The following is a 19400-nucleotide window of genomic DNA, read 5'->3' on the forward strand; positions in this document are numbered from 1 at the left end:
CTCGTAACAGCCCGTTTTACTGTTGACCTGTTTGTAGGTCATTAAGCGATGTGATTAGCTAAATCGTGTAGTTTATTCACAGTTTGTGCTGTGTGTGTACATGGAAATTGGCTTGCATGTTGCTGTGTTAGGAAAGACACATATGTCTAGCAACTGAAGAAGATGGTGAGGAGGTATGTGATAATTAACATCCAGTCTACTAAGAATCAATCCTTTCCACGTTTCACGGGATGGCTCAGACCTGTGGATGTTTCAGATTCGCATCTTCTCTTGCTGACCGACCTCTGTGCTGCTACTTTCCCTCTTTCTGGTGGCCACATTTGTATCTTTGACACCTCTGTATTTTTCCCTTACCTGTTTTATCCCACGTAACCTTTTGTCACCTCTTCACTCTCTTAAATCCACCTCCAGACTCCATCCCCTGGAACAGTTTCCACCGAGTGACACCATATGGACTGCCAAAAGTTGTCTTCAGTCACAGTTCAGGATGTCCGATACTTGGGTCCACCAGGCTTTGGATGGTCCATCCGACAGTCCCGAGGACCTACATAACTTGAGGGAAAGGATTCCTGCTGGTCTGTGGAACTTGCAGCATTCATTGCTAGCCCCAAAAGCACCCAAGAATTCGACTTTGATAAAACAATTTTAACTTCTGGTTGCATTTCCTGCCCCCTTTTCCTCCCAGTAGAGCTAAGGTACTCAGCGTAAGGAGAGAGAATTTTTAATTAGGACTTTAAAAAACACTTTCTAAAATGGTTTGCAATGGTTTTCCTGGAAGGCGGTGTAGACTTCGGAGCGGTGCAGAGGAAGGCTCACGTGAACACGCTGGTGGCTGAGCCAGCTGTGAGTCATGCAGCCATCCCAAGCGTGCGCTGGGGGAATTTATACCATTCCACACCATCACATACTTGTTACGAGTAATCTAAGTTGGAGCCGCTTCTCTTGCATTCAGGTTGCCTCTTTATTTTTGAAGCCTGTTCTTCAAAGAAAGCAAACTGCTTTGCAAGTGACTGCCCCTTGTTGATTGCCCTTGGAGAAGTGAGAGTGTATGTCAGGCTATGGTTTTGCTCATGTGCCGAGTTATGGAAAAGCGGCGTGCTCCCCAGGAACGCACGCAGCCCCGCTGAAGGAGGGCTGCCGGCTGGATTCTCTTGCCAAGGAGGAAAATGTTGAAAATTGCCATGACTTAAATAGGAGCAGACGGAGACCAATGCTGAACACTCCTGAAAGTGCTTTTGTTACAGCGGTGCTTGGTGATTTTAACGTGTCAGCGTGGTCCTTGAAAATACCTTTTGCTGGATTTCTGCAGTCGTTATTTCCAGTGGGGAGGCAGGATTTCCTAAAGGAGTGGTCGGCAGTGGGGGGTGGCAGCAGCAACTGCCCCAAGAAACTTCTTCAGTTCTTGCTTAGCGTGCATGTGTGTGTGTAGGAGCAGATGTGTCTGCAGGCAAGCCACAGGACTTAGTGAATTAGTGACTCTTTAGCAGTTAGGCAACAAATCGAAGATACTTATTTCAGATTTTGCACTGGCCCTCAAGATAAGAGAATCTGGCTGAACCTGTTCCCTGGTAGTTGTAAAGAGTGTCCTCTTTGAAGGGAGCCGGAGGAGAGCTTCTGAAATATTCCAGGAATGGGAGAATATCTCGGAGAGAAATCTGCCGATTTCCTCAGCTAGGCTTCATCCTCCTCTGAGAAGTGTGGTCTGCTTGCTTTCCTCTTCTGCCACTTGCTCGTCCCTGCTGTTTCTGTCCTAGGGTAAAGGCTTGTTTGCACTTCACAGGGCACTGGAAAATCAAAGCGTGTTTGCTGGATTGTACGGGTGTCTTTATCGAAAATTAAAATGGTCCCAAGTCATTTTGGCTTACTTCGTTTGGAAGTAAATGCAGTTGGTGAATGCTATTCAAGCTCTAAGGAAGCGTGTCTAGCTTTAGATTTGATGCTATTTACATTGACACTATCCAAAATTCCTGCCGTTAATTCAGATGGAGCTTTGTCTATGTGGGGTCACAGGGTTTCTTGGCAGCCCTGAAGAGGGAAGTCACGCTGAACTGAGTTCGTATTGAAACCAGGTTGCAACCGCTCCTATGCGGAATCAGAGCCCCGTTTCCCTGTGGTTGGCAGCTTTCCCTCCTGCCGAAACCGAGCAGCCATGCGTTTTTTGTTGTTTTTTTTTTTTCTGTCAGACTCCTGAGAATTTCCGATTTAGTGGACGTCTGCTCCTAAACCCTAATTAGTTGGGTTTCCTACACTCAGCGATGCGCGTGCCGCCGCCGCTCGCTTTTGGCACCGCAATGTCTCAGCCCCTCCTGGACCAACTAACCGGCGCCTTCCCCGGGTGGGAACGACCACAAAACACGTAGATCAAACTGAGCAGGTGGGCGGCGGGTGGGTGTGTGTGGGGGTGGGGGTGTTCCCGCCGCTGAGGTGCAGCTCCCTGGCCCGGCCGCAGCGCCTCAGGGCGGGCGGGCGGGCGGGCAGCGGTGCCCGGGTAGACGTGGCAGCCGGCCGGGGCCGGCCCTGCGCGGGAGGCGGCGCCGCGGGAGAGCGGGCCGGGCGCCGCCAGGTGAGTGGGGCCGGGGCGGCGGGGACGGCCGGGGACCCCGCGCGGGTCAGCGCCCCCCTCCCGGCCCGCGGCGGGGCCCAGGCGGAAGGGGGGGGAACGGGCGACGGCGCGGGTGGCTGCTTGCTGCGCTTCGGTTCGGTTTTGCCGGCTGCTGCCTCCGGCTGGGGCGTTGTGGTAGCTCGCTCGGGGCGGGGGAGGGGAAGGTGGAGGCGAGGAAATGGAGGAAGGACAAGCGAAAAAAGGAAAATGAGGGGGAAAGGGGGGGGGGGAAGAGAAGAAATTAAGAAAAGGCAAAAAAAAAAAAAAGGAAAGCAAAAAAGGCAGGGGGGAAAAAGGGAAAAGTTAAAAAAGGCAAAAAAAGGAAAGCAGAAGAAAAAGAGAGCAAAAGAGGCAAAAAAAAGAAAAACAAAAAAGGCAAAAAAAGGAGAAAAAAGCAAATAAGAGAAAAAAGGAAAGGAAAAAAGCAAAAAAGGCAAAAAAAAGGAGAAAAAAGCAAATAAGAAAAGAAGGAAAGAAAAGAAAGAAGCAAAAAAGGCAAAAAAAGGAGGAAAAAAGAAAAGCAAAAAAAGGAAAGCAAAAAAAAGGAAAACAAGGCAAAAAAGGAAAAAGGCAAAAAAAAGAGGAAAGCAAAAGAAAAGCAAAAAAGGCAAAAAAAGGAGAAAAACAGAAAAAAAGGAGAAAAAAGGAAAGCAAAGAAAAAAAGCAAAAAAGGCCAAAAAAAAGAGTAAAAAAGAAAAGCAAAAAAGGAGAAAAAAAAGAAAAGCAAAAAAGGGAGGGAAAAAAAAAGAAGAGCAAACAAGGGCCAAAAAAAGAAAAAGGGAGAGCGAGCAGGTACTTGCAGCGTTTCCCGGGGAGGGGTGGGCACAGCCCCGGTGCGGCGGTGGGCCCAGCGGCCGGAGGCTCAGAGGTGTTGGCAGCGCCGCGGCCTCTGCAAAACCGAAGCCTTCTGACCACACCGGGGAATTAAGGCTGCTGAGGTGAGCCTGGGCTCGTTTCCCATCTCTCGTGTTCCGCAGCGTTAGTTACGCCGCAGAGATACGCAGAAACAAAAAGAGTTGGGTAATTGTCCTGGCTGTTGCAGTAAATGAATAACCGGGAATAACTGGGAATAACCAAGCGCTCCTATGCGTGGCGTTACCTTCGTTGCGCCGATGGCTGCTTTATTTCCCTTTAATTCCTGCCTTCCTCAGGGTCCCCTAAATTAGGTGTTTTTAAGAACTTGACCTGGAGAGGAGTTGAGGGGATTTATTAAAACTAAAGTGCGGTTGGCTGCTGGGTCCCTTGAGGGAGGGAGGCTTGGACGTACCTCCTCTGGCAGGGACGGAGGCTTCGGAGGTCGTGGGACCACACGCAGTTGTGCTCGGGAAGGCGTTAACCTTCCCTCTTTAAGATCAGCCAGCAGTTGAGTAGCTCAGAGCAGCGACGCTTAGCTCAGAAATGGCTTTAATGTGACAATCAATAAAATATTATTGCTTCGAAAGGATGTGGAGGGCACAGAAATTTCATCTGTAGGAATCTGGTTTTGTAATTAAATATAGGAGCGTTGCAGGAAAAGGAGACGAGCCTTTGTAATGTTTCTGCGAGGAGGTTTGCTAATGCTCTTCTGCTCTCTTGAGTGCTAAATGGTATGGAAAGATTAAACAATCATTCTTCTTTAATTTATAGACTGGTTAGTGGCTTTGGCAGAAACTTTAGGAAAAGTAATATCAATTAACTTTTGAGTTAGAGGTACGCTTATATTAGAGGGAAAACTGTGCCTATTTGGGTTTTTTGGCAGACTGGTGTGTATAACAGAAAAAGCTTCCACTAGATTGGTGACCTAGATAGATAATACCACGCAAAAACATCTCTGTGCTGTGCAGCAACTTAGAAACCACGCTGCGCTGGTAGCGTGCTGCATGGGACAAGAGGAAGGCTCCTGCCCCAAGGACTTTCCACTTTCGGACCCTAAATCGCAAAAGTAACGTGCGCGTCGCGTGGATCGGGACGCGGCTGCGCGTACAGCGGCTGTCCTGGCATGTTTGTTCAGCTCTCGCTTCTGTGCCTTGTACCCCCTCCTGTGTTTGCTTCGGTTACCTCATAGGGCTGAATGGATCTGTACGTTGAGGAGGGATGTAAACAATTGCGGAATTGGGTAATAAGATATTGGGCGGTTGGAAACGCCGCAGAGGAGCAATAGCGGAGAGGCAATTTCCTGCGACTGCGGAGGAGAAAGCTCTTGCACCGAGGGGAGCGGGAGCAGGGCTGAGCGGAAAGGGCACGGGAGCACAGGGCTGGAGAGGGGTTTTAACGCTGAGAAAAAAGAAGGAAATTGTGAGATAAGGGGGTTTAAATGTCTAGGAGGGTAACGTTTCCTGCGAAGTGAGCTCCAGGTGCGAAATCTGTGCGGGGAGCCCTTCTCTCTGTACTCTGCAAGTTTCAGATTGATAATACGGGTTCATCAAACCTACCTGTGCTGCTGCAAGGGGTCGGGGCCACCTCCTTCTGGGCTCCCTTGGTGGAGCGGTTTAGGAGAGCCGGGGGCCGCAGGGCTGCAGCCTCCCTGTTCTTTCTACATCCAGCTGGAACTGCTGTGAAAGGCAGGAGTTTGGATGGCCACAGTGAATCCTTTACTGAGTGAAATCTCTGGTGAGGAAGGGCTGCGCTGGGGAATCTTAGGAGAATATGGCTGTTCAGTTGTAATCTTGTTTCACGTCGTGTATTTTCTTGCTTTTTTTTATTACAATGGCTATTTGCATAAAAACATGAGCTTTGTTTCTTTAGAGTTCCTCTGCTCCTGCTGCTTTCACCCTGCTTGAAGCCCCAGTCTCGCAGTAACAGCGACCATTTGTGATACTGTGAAGGGTTATTTGCTTCAAAAAAAGAGGAGGGAGTGGTGCAGAATCAATGAACTCTTATGGCTTTGGTGCTGCTTAACCGGCCACGTGGACAGGGTGAAGAAAAACGTCCTGTGCTGGCCATTGTACCCCAGCTACAGGAGTCCTTCTGCGGCTGAAACACCGTGGTGGAGCAGCGGCAGCATTGGTTATTTATTTTCGGGTATTTAAAAGTAGAATAATAAAGACAGGATGGTGAAAGTGCCTATCTGGGAGCTGGGATTCCGACCCTGATGCAGAAATCTTGAGTGACCCAAAGTAGTTTCTGTACGTCTCTGACCCTGTGCAATAGGAAAAGCACATTTCTGTTGGTTGTCTTGTCTCCGTAGCTTGCAAGCTTGAGGAGTCAGAGATTCCCACGCTGCACCCATGATAAATTAGGTCTGTGGTCTCAGGTAAGGTGTCCAGCCATTGGTACAAGCCTCGTGTGGTCATGGCTGGTTCTTGTAAGCATGTGAGCTCAACTGGCCAGGAAGCTGTCAGCCCCAGGAGAGCCAACGATCCAGACAAACTGCCTTCTCCACATCCGTGGAGCATGTCTTGCTTCCCTCTGGCTGCAGCCCTCTTTGTCTTACCTAGGCATGGTGTAGCTGTGCTGAGGAATGGCCAGAAAGGCTCTGTTGGCAATTGGTGTGGGAGACTGTGGGTAACTGGTTGATGGCCATCACAAGACCATTTGGGGGAAGTTAAGGCTTGCAGCCAGCTGGAGGGAGGTGTATAAAAGCAGCTTTCCACAATTAGAGGGAGACCTTCATATAAAAACCACCCCAATGAGGAGAGGAACCAGCAATTTCGAGGCAGAGAAATGCTTGTGCTAGCTTTCCCCTTCTGTAAAGATGGGCTAAGTTATCCTTGAAATAAAGCCTGATGCTGCTTTCTTGGTACATACGTGGTGTTGAATTAAGCCTGACCCACTGCCAGAGTCTGCCTGTGGCAGGTACAAACCTGAAGTTGGGCCGCTGCAGACAAGACAACTGTACCTCCGAGGGTGGGTACGACCATGAAGAAGGGCTCCTGTACGTCGGTGCAGGGGATGTGGCTGAGAGCATCAGGAAGGCAGAGTGTGGGTCTGTGTTGGTGGACAGCTTCTGCTGCTCCAGTTCCATCTCTGCGTCATACTGGAAGAGGGGCAGAGCTGGGTAACGAGGTCATTTGTCAGGGGAGAGGTTACATCGGCAGGACTCTAGTCTGCAAAAGGTACAGCTGAAAGGCATGCGATCAAGGCTGTGAAGTGATTAGTGGTGCTGGGCAGTAAGTAGTTCATGTGTCCTATGTCACCAGAACACAGGGGCATGCAATGAAATTACCAGGCACCAGATTTAAAACCGATGAAAGGAAATACTTCTCCCACACAGCACACAGTGAAGCTGTGGAGCTAGTGCTGCGGGATGCTGGGGACCCCAGCGGTGTGGATAGATTCAGCATAGGCCACCAAGGGCTGTTAAATGTAGGGCTGATGACAGAGCCTGTGCCACGGACAGGTCCTGGGAGGGTGCTGGGGCAGTACTGCTCTCTGCTTGCTGTGGTGTCGCTCTGTGGTTCAGCATCTGCTATGAGTCGCTCTCGGCTCCGTCTAGGTAATCACCTTGTGCTTCTGCAGATTCAGAAGGCAAGAGCGGTGTCTTCTATCTTTCCCGCTTTCACAGTAAGTGCAATAAAATCATGAATCTTCTACAACGGGGGATCCAGCACCGCAGGCATTTGACTGAGGAGAATAGCTGACCTTCTGTTCGGATCAGCCTCGCCTGTTGTAGTGCTAGAGCTGCGCGTTGGACAGGCAGAGGCGACACGAAGGATACGATGTTCAGCCTGAATGGTCCCAGAAGCGAAGGATATGTCCAAGAGCTGTTCCACGAGGAAGCACAGCAGGTATGTAGGAGAGTCATTTCCCTTCATAGCCCAAGTTTCCATCTCTGTGGTCTCCGCACCTCCTCCTGGTCACCTCTGTGGCAGGTAAACAGGGCTGAAGTAACAAAACTGCCCTTCTTTTTGCTGCGTAAACCTCAGGTGTGTTATTTAAAAGGGAGAGAGGGGACTTGGTTTCCAGAAGGCGGGAGGGAGCAGTTGCAACAAGAAAACGGCAGTTTCCCTGGAGTGTCAGGTCTCGGTTCCAGCAGCTCTGAAATTCACTGGTGCCCTGAGTACCAGAGTCCCGCGTCTCCTCTAGAAACGTGGTGTCCTGACCAGAAATGACTGCATGTGATGGGAAGACCATCTTAACCTACGCTGTCAGTCCCAGTTGGTCCAGCCTGGTTTGTCTTCTCATCTAAGAGACTTCTCCAGTGCACTGAGGACCCTGCTTGTCTTGGTGGTGTGCTTGGCAGGGACAGAAGGAGAAGCACAACATATAGCTGCAGGCTCTGTAAAGGATCCCTTGAATGGTGTTTTTGGTTTGTGTAACATCATCAAGGGGGTTAATTCGCTGAGGCTGAGTAGGATTCTGCTGCTGCTTATCCTACAAGAATATAAATAGGGTGTTACAGGGAACACTCTCTTGCAGCAAAGTGGTGTGTTAGCAGCTGCTGGTGGCCGTCCCACTGTTGGTGGCTGGCTGTTGCACCACTTCTGCAGCTTGCCTATAAAGCACAAGAGGTAAAACTGAAGGCTTTGCTTTCCTCTAGGTATCTCAAACACAGACCAAGCCCTGGTGGAAGATCCAGCTGTTTGTGTGGGAGCCGGTGCTTTTTGGAACGTGGGATGGCGTCTTCACCTCCTGCATGATCAACATTTTTGGAGTGGTTCTTTTCCTGAGGACGGGATGGCTTGTGGTGAGTGAGTGCTGACTTGGTTGAACATGTGAATAGGCATTTTCCTCCTCAAGTCCTTATCTCGTATCTCCGTCGCCACCCAGGTACTTTGGATTCTTTGCTGCTCATTGTAGGCATTGCTTACATCCTCTGGTATTTTGTAGCATTTCAAAAAGTTCCACTAAAATGGAAGGCTGAAGCAGTCTTACATAAGTGGTTTCCTATTTTAGCTTTGGGAAAGAAAAAGAAAAACCCAACAACCAACCTTGACAATGAGCAGGGACACCCTTGTGTTGTATTGTTGAGACAAAATAACCACTTTTCAGGTAAAATGTATTGCTGTAGTTACAGCCACTCGGCCATCTTCCCAACACCACTGAAGCAGGTCTCTTCCAAACGTGTCAGTGTTGGAGTCCTCAGTCAGGTGAAATTGTCATCGCTGTCAAAGGGACTTCCACTTGTGGATCCAGAATAGTATCTTACTGAGGGTCAGAGCCTGGAAGAGTGTCTCTGCTCCCCTCCTGATGCAAAACATTGGATTGTCCCTCAAAATTTCCCCTTAGAAGAAGGAAAGCTCCCCTAGGGACGGGTGGAATTTGAGCTTCGGGCAGAGTTCGTGTCACAGGCACGAGTTCATGTCACAGGCACGGTGGACATCTTCCAAAAGGAGCAGGAAGACACTTGCACTCTGTATTGAAAATTGCTTCACTGGAGGCTTTGAGGGGAGCTGCAGTCATCGTGGTGGAGAGGTCGGGATGATTTTCCTAGCTCCCTTTTCCCCCTGATCTTATTTCCTCCACGTCTCCTTTGAAAGCAAGTTACTGCTGGAGCAAACACAAATAAAAATAAAGCCAGTAAATAAAAGAAAAACTGAACCAGCTGGAAGCTAGCATAAAAGGGAAGGGAGGAGAAGTCCGGGTTGGCAGAGAGCTCCCCTGGCAGAGGACAGTCATATGTCGAGCCGTTCGCAGAGTCAGGCTTTTGCTATAAATTTCCAGAGCCGGGTCTGGTAAAGCTTTGCAATTCCAGGGGACCCTAATCTTGCCAAAATGCTCAACAACTATTATAACACTGCACTAACCCCTTCCAGCACGCATGCATAAATAGGCATCAGTGTTTAATGGGGGCTTTTTCTTCCCACTTTCTCTGCTTGCTATTGTTGCTGTGAGTCCAGCCTTCCTCCCTGGTCTTTGTGTTAACCCTTTCTTCTGTGGGAACCACTGGACTGCCCATTAACTAGCTGCTGCCATAGCCTGCTGCCACCAGCAGATTCTGGAAAAGCCCAAGGCTATGTGTATGTTTGCGTATGTGTGCTATTTTATTTGTTTTTAACTGAAGCATGTCGTGTTTATTAACCCTTTTAACCTCGGGTAAGCTGTTGAAGAAAAAAAGTCCAATTGTCCTTCTAAAGAAGGAGTATCAGGTTGTAGTGGGCTGTGGTGCTGACCCAGCCAGCAGCTGCATTTATAGCAAACCTTGGCTCCGTTCCCTACTGACCAGATAAAACCCCTGTCAAAGGCAGCAGGATGCTGAACCAAAATAGGATTTTATGATGATAGCAACATCCTGGATATGTTTCTGTTGTTTCACAAAAAAAAGAGAAAAGAAAAAAAATCTGGGATTTCAACCAACCCCAAAGCTGAGAAGCAGCCTTTTAGTGCTGGTGATAAACAAACCCCCATCAAGGCTAGTATGACCTCAAAAATGAACGTTGCTGGAGCAAGGTTGGAAAGGAGGGATGCGGACACGGCCTGTAATATGAGTAAAGGCAGGGGAAGGAAAGGCAGACGTTAACGAAGCGCTGGGCACTGGAGGAGATTTCTGATTGCACAGTTGGAATCACTGTGCACCAGGCTGAGCGATTTGTCAGCAGGGGAAGGTGGGCTGGAGCACGAGGGAAAACTTCTGACCCTGGAAAATAAATTACAGCCGTGTGTGAGAGGGTTGGGAGGTCCCGAGCTCAGAAGAGGTGCTTGAATGTTTTTGGAGGTACTGAGCGCCTTCTCTTTCTGAAAATCCGACCTAAATGGCAAACTGAACCCTCAAAAATAAGGGTGACGCTGGCCCTTGAAGCTGCTAACAGGGACCTGCAGCTGGGTTTGTTCAGAGGCTTTTGCTCCTCACCCCCAGCCAGACCATGGCTGATGCAGCAGCTCCTCCCGGAGTCCTCCCTCCGACCCGAGCTGGAAGGGGCTTGTTTTTTCAGTGGGGCTGAATCCTCTGCACAAAACTCCCCCGAGCACAGGGAGGGCGAGAGCTGCCTGCCACTCGGTGTACGTCCTGCAGATAAGGCCCAGCACGCGCTGGTTTATGAGAGTGTTATTTATCTTCCGCGCCGTGTTGCCTTTGGGGTTTTGTTCTTTGGTATCTCGTTGTTTGGGAGGATCAGAGCTTTTAAAGGTAAATGTTCTGAAAAATTAAAATGTGAGCTTGATGCTGTTAACAAATCAGCTGGCACAAAACCCAGGGGTTCAATTTTGAAACTACTTTTTGTTATGAAAGTGGTTTTTTTTTTTTTTAAGCGTGTCATTCTAAAACATACAAATAGGTGGTGATCCCCTGCCCTTGGTGGCTGAATCATTGTTTGACCTCGTTCTTTTTAAACCAGAGGAAAAAATCAGTGATTCATGCAAAGGTCTGCCCAGCCCCAAGACGAGGCAGGTCTTCTTCAGAGGGACGTTAATAGGATCTGTAAATTTGGCAATCAGTTACGTTAATTAGATAAGTAGGGTGCGTGGGTTTTTTCTTTTAATCTGTGATGACTCCAGATTCATTGATCACTAGTGACTAGGAGCAGATGGGTCCTTTTTCTGTCTCGACATCTTCATGGTGTGGGTTGATCTTTATTTAGGTGTGTTATTTTTGTTTGGTTTTTTTCTTCATTCCAGGGAAACACTGGCATTGTAATGGGCATGTTTCTGGTGTCCTTTGTCATCCTGGTTGCCCTGGTGACAGTCTTATCTGGAATTGGGGTGTGTGAGAAGTGCAGCATCGGAAGTGGAGGAGTCTACTCCATGATTTCTACTGTCCTTGGAGGTCAAGTAGGGGGGACCGTTGGCCTCCTTTATATTTTTGGCCAGGTAATTAAAAAAAAAAAAAAAAGTTATTTAAAGAAAATATAGAAACTTTGCAATGCAGATATTAATCTTGTGCTTTCCCGCCACAGGAAGCAATGCTCCAAGTAAAATCCGAGTAATGCTCCAGTGTGCTGGACAGCATGGGAGAGCACCACGGGGAGCATTCAGCCCCACTCTGCTCCCCAAGAGCAAGCCTGTGCATGGCAATACACCGCCTGGCACGGGTCACAACGGTGCGGGAACTGGGTGTCTGAACAAGCAAACCATGCAGGACATGCCCTCCCATCCCAAATTACCCCCATTGCCAGGACATGCCCTTGCTGGCGAGCGACTTGACTTAAACCAAAGCGGGAGAGGCCAGGGTGGCCACCTAAAGCACAGCGAGTGGCTGTGGGCTGGCAGGTCAGCCTTGGCGTGCTCCCTGTGCCCTTAGGGACCGGGCAAGCCTTGGCTGCTTCTCTGCGGGAGCCAGCAGAAGTGGAGCCGGTATGGGAGGAGAACGGTAAGAGCCACAGCCAATTGTCTTCTTGAGATCTAAAAGCCACGGTTCTGGATTTTCTGAAAGGCCCCAAGGAGCTGTCATGGTGGTGAAGCACCGAAATACACAAGTAACAAACATAAAGAATGGAAAGTAATCTCTTAAACCTGCAGTAACTTAACCCCCTCCCCCCATAAAGATGTTATGAACAGTATAAAATGTGGCGAGCAGAGAAGCGTTTTTACTGAGGTTTGTTTTTAACTGACTGGCTTGCAGCAATCTCCAAAAACCTTTAAAAAACCCCAAACCAAAAATAGTCCCCTCTTCTCCTTTCACTCCAGATTAAAAGCAAGTGTCCATAAAATACAAACTGAACGCAGTTACAAGCCAAGATATGGAAATGGGCCACACATGAGAATCCTTCCTGTCATATTTTCCACTCTTGCTCTCCGAGCGGACCCCGTCTGGGAAAGCAATCAGGTTGCAGGCTGTCCTGAGGGCTGTAAAAGCTGGACTGCGGCAGCCCCGGCCCCTGCCGCTGCCGAGGCATCCCGTGCGCACGGGGAGCTGCGGGGTGGGAGCTGGCAGCTCGCTTAGGAGCGCTTTGCCTGCTCCCGAAAGCTGATGTCTTTCCCTTCTCTTTGGCCGTGCTTTCTGCCCAACGTGCTTTGCGACAGCCGCGGGCTGCTCCCCCGCTAAAAGATGCTCACGGAGCGCTGTAACCTCTGTCACGAGGTGAGTCTGGCCAGAAATGGGGGTATTCCCCGTTCCCTGGTCTGACTGGGGCAAGTGGGGAATGACTGGCCACGTGCTGCTGATGCCTTCGGAGATGAGAGGTGGCTCACTGCCGCGGGGCTGCTGCAGAGATGGGCTCCTGCCACATCAGCCAAGGTGAGCTGGTGGCCAAGGTGGGCTTTGCTGTCCTCTTGGCATGCTCCAGAGGAGAGGCTTAATCAGATTGCCCTAAAAGATGCAGCACACGTCTACTAGGTCCTAGAGAGACCGATGCGTGTTTGGTCACCGCAGCTCTAACCACGAGGCTGGGGTTTGGTGCTTTTCTCTGCAGTCTCCTTTCCTGGAGCGGTTTGCAGTAAGACCTGCTTGGGCAAGCAGAGGTTTTCCAGGGTCCAGCCCTAAAATCCCAAAAGCAAAGGTAGTGGAAGCTCTTGTCTGGGTGTTGAAAGTCAATTACGTTCCTCGCCCAGCAAAGGGTTTGTTTTACAAAGGCTCGTAAGGGACTGATTTCTGCAAATTTCAGCCTAGAACTCAGTTCTGATTTCGAGATGGGTAGTTCATGAGAAGCCAGCCTGTGTCCCAGTGCCGCAGGGGGCCCCGGCCATTGCTGTGTGCGGAGCAGCGGGGTGTTTGTGGGCACCCAGCTCTTCTGTTCTGCTGGTGATGCTCATGGTCCATCAGGGGAAAGGCTTCGAGGAGCCTTGTGGTGCTGAGACTGTCAGGGGCTTGCTCCGCTCTGCTCCCTTCAGAGTGTCCTTGCACATTGCCGTCCTTGGTGTGAAAGGAAAGAAAACTTAGTTAAGAAAACGTAACTTCTTCAAAAACTGTTGTTGGTCAGGTATAGGGAGTTGGGGTTAGGACTGCTTTCTGTCTACAGGGCTTTTCCTCACGTGAGAGGCAAGAACTGCACCTAGTTTTAACGTGTTTATTGGAATGAGATTCTGTTTGGGGTTTTTTTGGCTTCAGGTCTCAAGTGGAGTTTTTGTGGGTGCCCCAAGTGGAGCTGTGCCGGCACAGGGTGTTATCCTCTGCTAGCTCAGGAGGGACTTGTTTTCTGGAGAAAGCACCCCTGTAAGGCGTGTGTGGTCCACTTAGTGGTAGTGTAGGCCATGCTAAACACAAGTAAACAAGAATACATCCACTTATTTGGGGACTACCTTGCAGAGTCTGAGGCTTCTCTGATGGAGACATTCACGGTGGGGCTACCAGCGAGAATGAGAGACTTTCAGGGTGTAGTTCACGCTGTCTGTGCTAGGTGTCTGCCTATGATGGAAGTGAATCCTTCTCCAGGATCTCCAAGTTGTAGGTGTCCAAGTTCGAACAGGTGAATCCCGTGCACCGTGCTTGCCGAAAACCGTGCGTGAACCCGCAGCTGCTGGGTATGGGTCAGGTTGTCAACACCCTCAGTGGAGCGGCGCTGGGTCGGTCCAAGGGGCATCTGCAGCAAAGGAAGGGTCTGCTCTGACTCTTGCTGGCTTGGGTGGGTGTTTTCTCCCTTCCAGCCGTGTGGGAGCTGTGCTGCCCATCCCTCGTCCGTGGATGGGGATAGTGGATATGGTCGCAGGACCACAGGTCGCAGGACAGGCGTCCCCGACCTGGTTTGCCAGGGATGCCGTGCACTGGAAGGGGGTTGTTGCTGAAATGTCAGTGAGTGGGAACCTCTGGAGGGAAATAAATGTCCTGGTATTTAGGATTGCTGCCCTGTGGTGGTGTTTGAGGCCTGAAGCTGTGCTGCAGATGTCCCATCCTGCAGACTCGCAGCCATCCAGGGCAGAACACGTGTCCTGCCCTGCAGCAAGACAAACAAGCAGCTTTCCCGGGAGCACAGGGGGCATGGCTTGCACAATGCGCTGTCCTCAAAAGTGCAGGCTCCGTTCCAGCAGCGAGATGGGGAGCCGGTGAAACATCAGACTTTACATCCAAACTAAACACTGAGTTAAAAATAACCCCTGGGATGCAATGAAGGGGGAAGCAAACTGCCGTTCTTCAGGCAGGTGTTGAGCTGGGACCACATCCTTTGGAGAAACAGAAGAAGGGAAGAAGCTTGGAGGTTGACTCATGCTTTTCTCCCTTGGAGAAGCCAGCGTGGCTTCTCCTGGAGCATTAATGGAGGGTGAATTTTAAAGCCAGTGGAAAGTTGCTGGGCTGCTGGCCCTAGTGCCCAGCCTTCTCTGTTTACCTGGGCAGTAGGTATGCTGCCCTGGCAGTGTGCTGTCTTCTAGCAATAAGGTTCAGTCCCTATAGGCCAGAGTAACGTTAAAGATTGTATTGTGACAGCAAAGGTCTGTCTGTCTGAACAGAAACCCACCCGGCCTGGCATGGGGGCTGTGCATGGGGATCCCTTGTTCTCCCACGGGGCGCTCACTGAGCTCTGTCCTTCAGTGCGTTGCAGGTGCCATGTACATCACTGGCTTTGCGGAGTCCATCGCAGATGTCCTGAGCCTCAGCAACATCTGGGCAGTGCGTGGGATCTCCCTGGCTGTCCTGCTGGGCCTGCTGGGGATCAACCTGGCGGGGGTGAAGTGGATCATCAGGCTCCAGCTCCTGCTGCTCTTCCTACTGGCCGTCTCGACGTTGGACTTTGTCATCGGGTCCTTCACGCACCTTGATCCAGGTAAAACTGGGGGTTCATCACGTTGGGCTCAGGAGGCATTAATCTGCTGGGGTTTTCTCCTTAGGTGTCTTTGTGAAGTTACACATCTGGGCAGAGATAGACTTCAGTGCTTCCAGATGTGTCCCCTGTCCTTTGGTACCGATCTTTTAGAGGCAACCTGTAATTTTGGAAGGAGTAAGTATTTCCAGAGTGTCACTGAAGATGTCTTATTAATTTAGGTGTGTAACCTCAGGAACTGAGCTCTCAATGTGTGCGCTTGTTATACTTGTATTGCCCTTGGAAGTTTTCTAACAACAGGGAGTGGCTACATTTGCAGTCACTCTTTGTAGCCTTCTGCTGTCTAACTCTGCATTAAGCATTGTGCCTACGAAAATGGAGGATTGTGACTTTGTGTTAAGGAGATCTTCTATCCAAAGACCCCCGAGGTCACTTAGACCCTGGCTGTGGTGAGCTGTGCCACCAGTGCTGACCCCAGGCTGCACACCGGTGCGTTTGCTGCCCAGAGCCATGTTGGGGAGCCAAGGAAGGAGCTGGAGGGGCTGGGGCAGGTAACTGCTGGGGTTTCAAGGAGCCGTGGGTGCAAGTCTCCCCCGTTAACCTTCCCCAGCAGCAGCTCCAGCTTGGGCAAGGCGGAGGTTTGGGGCTCCCACCTGCAGCCCTGCTTGCGCCCCGAGTCCTCTTCCCCTCCCTCCATCCTCATCCCCAAGAGGTGTTTGCAGGGAAACACATCTCAAGATGCAGGGAGTTGCGGTGAAAGGGGTCCATGAGTGCTGCAGCGGCCACTCCAGCAATAACAAAGTGTAATTAACTGAGTAAACAGAAGGTGTCACCTTTTTCTTGGATTCCCCTGTGTCCAGCAGCACCTTAGGGGCTTGCAAGTGGCCTGCTAAAGTCGGTTTCAAGGAAAGATCTTCAGTTTTGATTTACAGTTGGGATTCAGCCGCCGAGCTGGGAGGCAGGAGGTGAGTCACGTAGGTGTTTGTAGGGCTGATGGCTGGTGGCACAGCTGTCTTTTTGTGCCGTTGTGTTATTTTGTGCTGCCGGTACGGTGTGCAAGGACGGTGGGGTGGGGACAGAAGCTGCTGCACCAGCAGCTGTTCCCCTCTCACAGAGAGCCTTGTGGAAAGGTGTTTGCATTTTATATTTAGCCTGTTAAGAAATGCCCCAAATGAAAGCCGGTAAAAGTCTCAGCAGGTACTTGGAAATGAGAATGAAGCGAGGACGGTTGTGCTCGGTGTGACGTGTTTTGCAGAGAAGGCAACTGACCTGCTTCAAACAGCTGTGTTTCATAGGAAGTTGTTTTCTAAAGGAAGCGGGGGGTTTGCGTTTTGGCTGTGCTCAGAGGAGACCTTTAATGTGGACCTAGAGACCTTTCTAATAGTAGAGAGAAAACAAATACTCAGGGTGAGACCTGATGGTAGGAAAGTGAACATGGGACCAGGAGGAGAGAATTAGAGGAATACAAACGTCAGCAGGAAACATGCCCAAGTTGAGGTCAACATAGTCGTCTTTGATTTCCTCCACTGACGAGCACTATGTCATTTTCTTCTGACAGAAAATAGAGAAAGGAAGGGAAATGAGGTGGTTGAGCATTGCAGATGCTGCAGTTTAGCCGTGGCTGGCTAAAGACAGGAGGGTTTCCAGCGCGTGGAAGAACATCGGGCTGATGGTGGCCAGATCCAAGCCCCAAACACCAGTACCCCAGACTGGTGCTGCCTGTATGGTGGGACCTGTGGCTGTAAGGCTGGCTGGGGAGAGCTGTGGGTTTCTCTGCTTTTACAGACCGCTTCCGTGTGAGAGAACTGTTTCGAGCCAGGCTGAATGGTTGGTTCCTCCAAAGTCCTGCATTTCCCCAGAAGGCCTCTGAGTGGTGTGTCAGCACCAACGGTGAGCGCTGGGCTTCAAGAAGCCTCCTCACTCTATCTTGCGTGCTTTCTGCACGGCATGGATGGATGCTTGTCTCTTGGGTGCGATTGCACCCGTCAGCAAAGCATCCCTCCTGCGAGGAGGCTGCGCTTGTCCGTGCAGGTGTCGGTGAAGCTCCATCCTCTTGAGTTGGCCGATGGCGATGGCAGGGTGCGGTGTCTCTGAGCCCACCACCTGGGGAAGCATTTGAGACCCCTTTGGGGTGGGCAGTCAACTCGATCAGCTCTCTGCAGCCTTCACGTGCGTGTGGCTGTTTTGGATTTGGTTCTTCGGCTGCAGCGGTGACTGAGATGCGAAGGGCAGCGTGCAGGGAAAGGTAATTTTTGAGGATGGACCTGTGAGCTGCAAAGATTTCAGCTGACATCTCGTCTGGGTTGCTTCCTTTGTTTTCTGACAGGTTTATGGGGCTTCAGTTCACAGCCTCAGGTCTCGGTCTCCGAACCTGTAAAATGGGCCTCATGCAGTCATCCTGCCTTTCCTGCTCCTGCCATGGCAGCCTTTTCCCTCACTTAACATTTCCAAGTGCTGCGCACATACCAAAGGACTGCGCATCTGCCAAGCAGCAGTTATTTGGATTTAAATAATCTCCAGGAATGCCTGTCCATCTTGAAGGTCTTAAACGGCTGCCTTTGTGTGGTTGCGCTGGGTGGAGTCCCCTGCTCTTCTCCCCATTCCCTCAGCTCACACCCAGGCACACACCAAATCGGATATTGTCCAAGCACTCACTCCCTTCCTGTGGTTTGCCTTTATTTTTAGTCTGAGGACGGAGTGTGTTTACACAAAAGGGGGCTTCTCAGCAGGGCTTCCCGCTGCTTTTTCTCCTTTTTTTTTTTTATTTTTTCCCCCTCTCTATTGCTGTGGCTCGCTCCCGCTCCGAGAGCCGGCCGGGCTCCTGCAGCCCGGAGCTGGGGCTGGAGGATCCGAGTGGTCCCAGCAGACAGGGATGGCTCTGGGTCGCTCGTCCAGATACTGCCGACCCCGCTGAGACTGCAGGCAGGCCTGCCTGCTCCCTGCCAGGCTGCGGCGTCCCAATGCCTGGCCTTGAGGGCTTTTGCTCCTTTCCGCAGGCTGCCTGCAGGGTGGGGTGGGACTGGCTGATTTTTTGGAGTTAATCCTAAATCCTCCTCTTGGCTCCCGCTGGCGTTTCCCCTGGGGACAGGTCACGGTCCCAGGCTGGGATTGTGGCCAGGCGTGGGTAGCGAGGAGAGGGGCTCCCCGTGCCGTCTGGAAACCAGCCTCGTTGAGCTGTCTCTGGCCACTCACCTTAAAATTCAGTCCCACCTCCAGAAACGGAGTCCCCCGTGGTCCTTCCTTGGGACGGAAAACATCCGTATTGTCTTTCTCCCTAAGCACAGTTTACTGTTTTTACCAAACCTAACGCAGGTGAATTGAAATCAGGCAGCGCTTGATTTCTCAACCCATAACCAAGACCCAGCACTTGCTACACAATTGCATAGTAGCAATGCAGGGGATTTTTTGGCTTGTGTACATATGCATTTTAATTCTGGAGGTCTATACCTCAAAATCAGCCTAAGTTGTTCTGGGAGGAGCGGTGAACGTAAAGGAGAGGATGCTCCTCTCCGTGACCAGCTCCTCAGAACAGTATGTGAAACTTTTTGGCCTCTTCACGTCCCAAACATTAGAGTCACGGAAAAAGAAGATAAGCCTGCCGTTAATGCCCACTCTTTTATTTTCCTAGCATATCTCTGCTAATTTTTGTATAGGGTGACTCCCAAATACTCCCTTTCAATTAGGCGCCTGCTTTCCTGTTTTGGCAGTGGCTCTCAGGTGCCCCGTTAATGCAGAGCGGCTGCGGGAGTGCATGGCGGGGGCGGTTATTGGGGGGAGGGCTGGTGTTAATTTGGTTGCGCTTTGTTGCGGAGATGAAAGGAATCGCAACCCAAGCAAAAGGGGCCTGACTACAGCATCTTAAATGCCTGGGGGGGGGGGGGGGATTATTTTGTTAGGAAGTCACTAATTGAGACCCCTTGGGCTGGGACCCCCCACCCAGTACTGGAGCAGACGGTTCCCCATGGCTGGGGAAAGTGTGGAGCCTGGCTGCCTGGGGCTGAGCCCCTTCTCCTGCCGGCTGGGAACCCTGGGTAGTTCATTTCTCAGGGACACAGGGAGGTTTGGAAGGCGTGTTGCTGTCAGGGTGCTTCTGCTTGGGATTATTTTCCAGGCAAACCACATCCTTCATATCACCCGCTTGGGTTTTAGCTTCCCAAAGTTGCTCACACAGAGCCCAGAAAAGTCATTTATCATCTTCGCTTCTTCCTCCGAGGGTGAGTCCTTTGGAGGATTCACCCCACTGCAGGCCTTCTGGGTACCACTGGCGAGGAGCCGTGGGAGGTGAGCTTCACCTGGGGCTGCTCCAGCAGACA

General features: G+C 50.8%; 1 protein-coding gene across 2 annotated transcripts in view; it reads left to right on the forward strand.

The window, feature by feature from the left end:
- The first annotated feature begins 2549 nt into the window (after positions 1–2549).
- Positions 2550–19400, forward strand: part of SLC12A8 (solute carrier family 12 member 8) — a 54314-nt gene continuing 37463 nt past the window's right edge. Inside the window, exons 1-5 of one of the 2 annotated variants that reach the window (XM_069780920.1) lie at positions 2550–2563; positions 7086–7308; positions 8061–8207; positions 11075–11266; positions 14859–15090. In XM_069780920.1, the coding sequence (XP_069637021.1) occupies positions 7240–7308; positions 8061–8207; positions 11075–11266; positions 14859–15090 (640 nt within the window). In that variant the 5' untranslated portion in view covers positions 2550–2563; positions 7086–7239. Of the gene's footprint in view, positions 2564–6872; positions 7309–8060; positions 8208–11074; positions 11267–14858; positions 15091–19400 lie in introns of those variants that run through there. The other variant, XM_069780919.1, reaches the window with a different exon arrangement.

This window comes from Haliaeetus albicilla, chromosome 4 (genome assembly GCF_947461875.1).
Source record: "Haliaeetus albicilla chromosome 4, bHalAlb1.1, whole genome shotgun sequence".
NCBI classification, from domain to species: Eukaryota; Metazoa; Chordata; class Aves; order Accipitriformes; family Accipitridae; genus Haliaeetus; species Haliaeetus albicilla.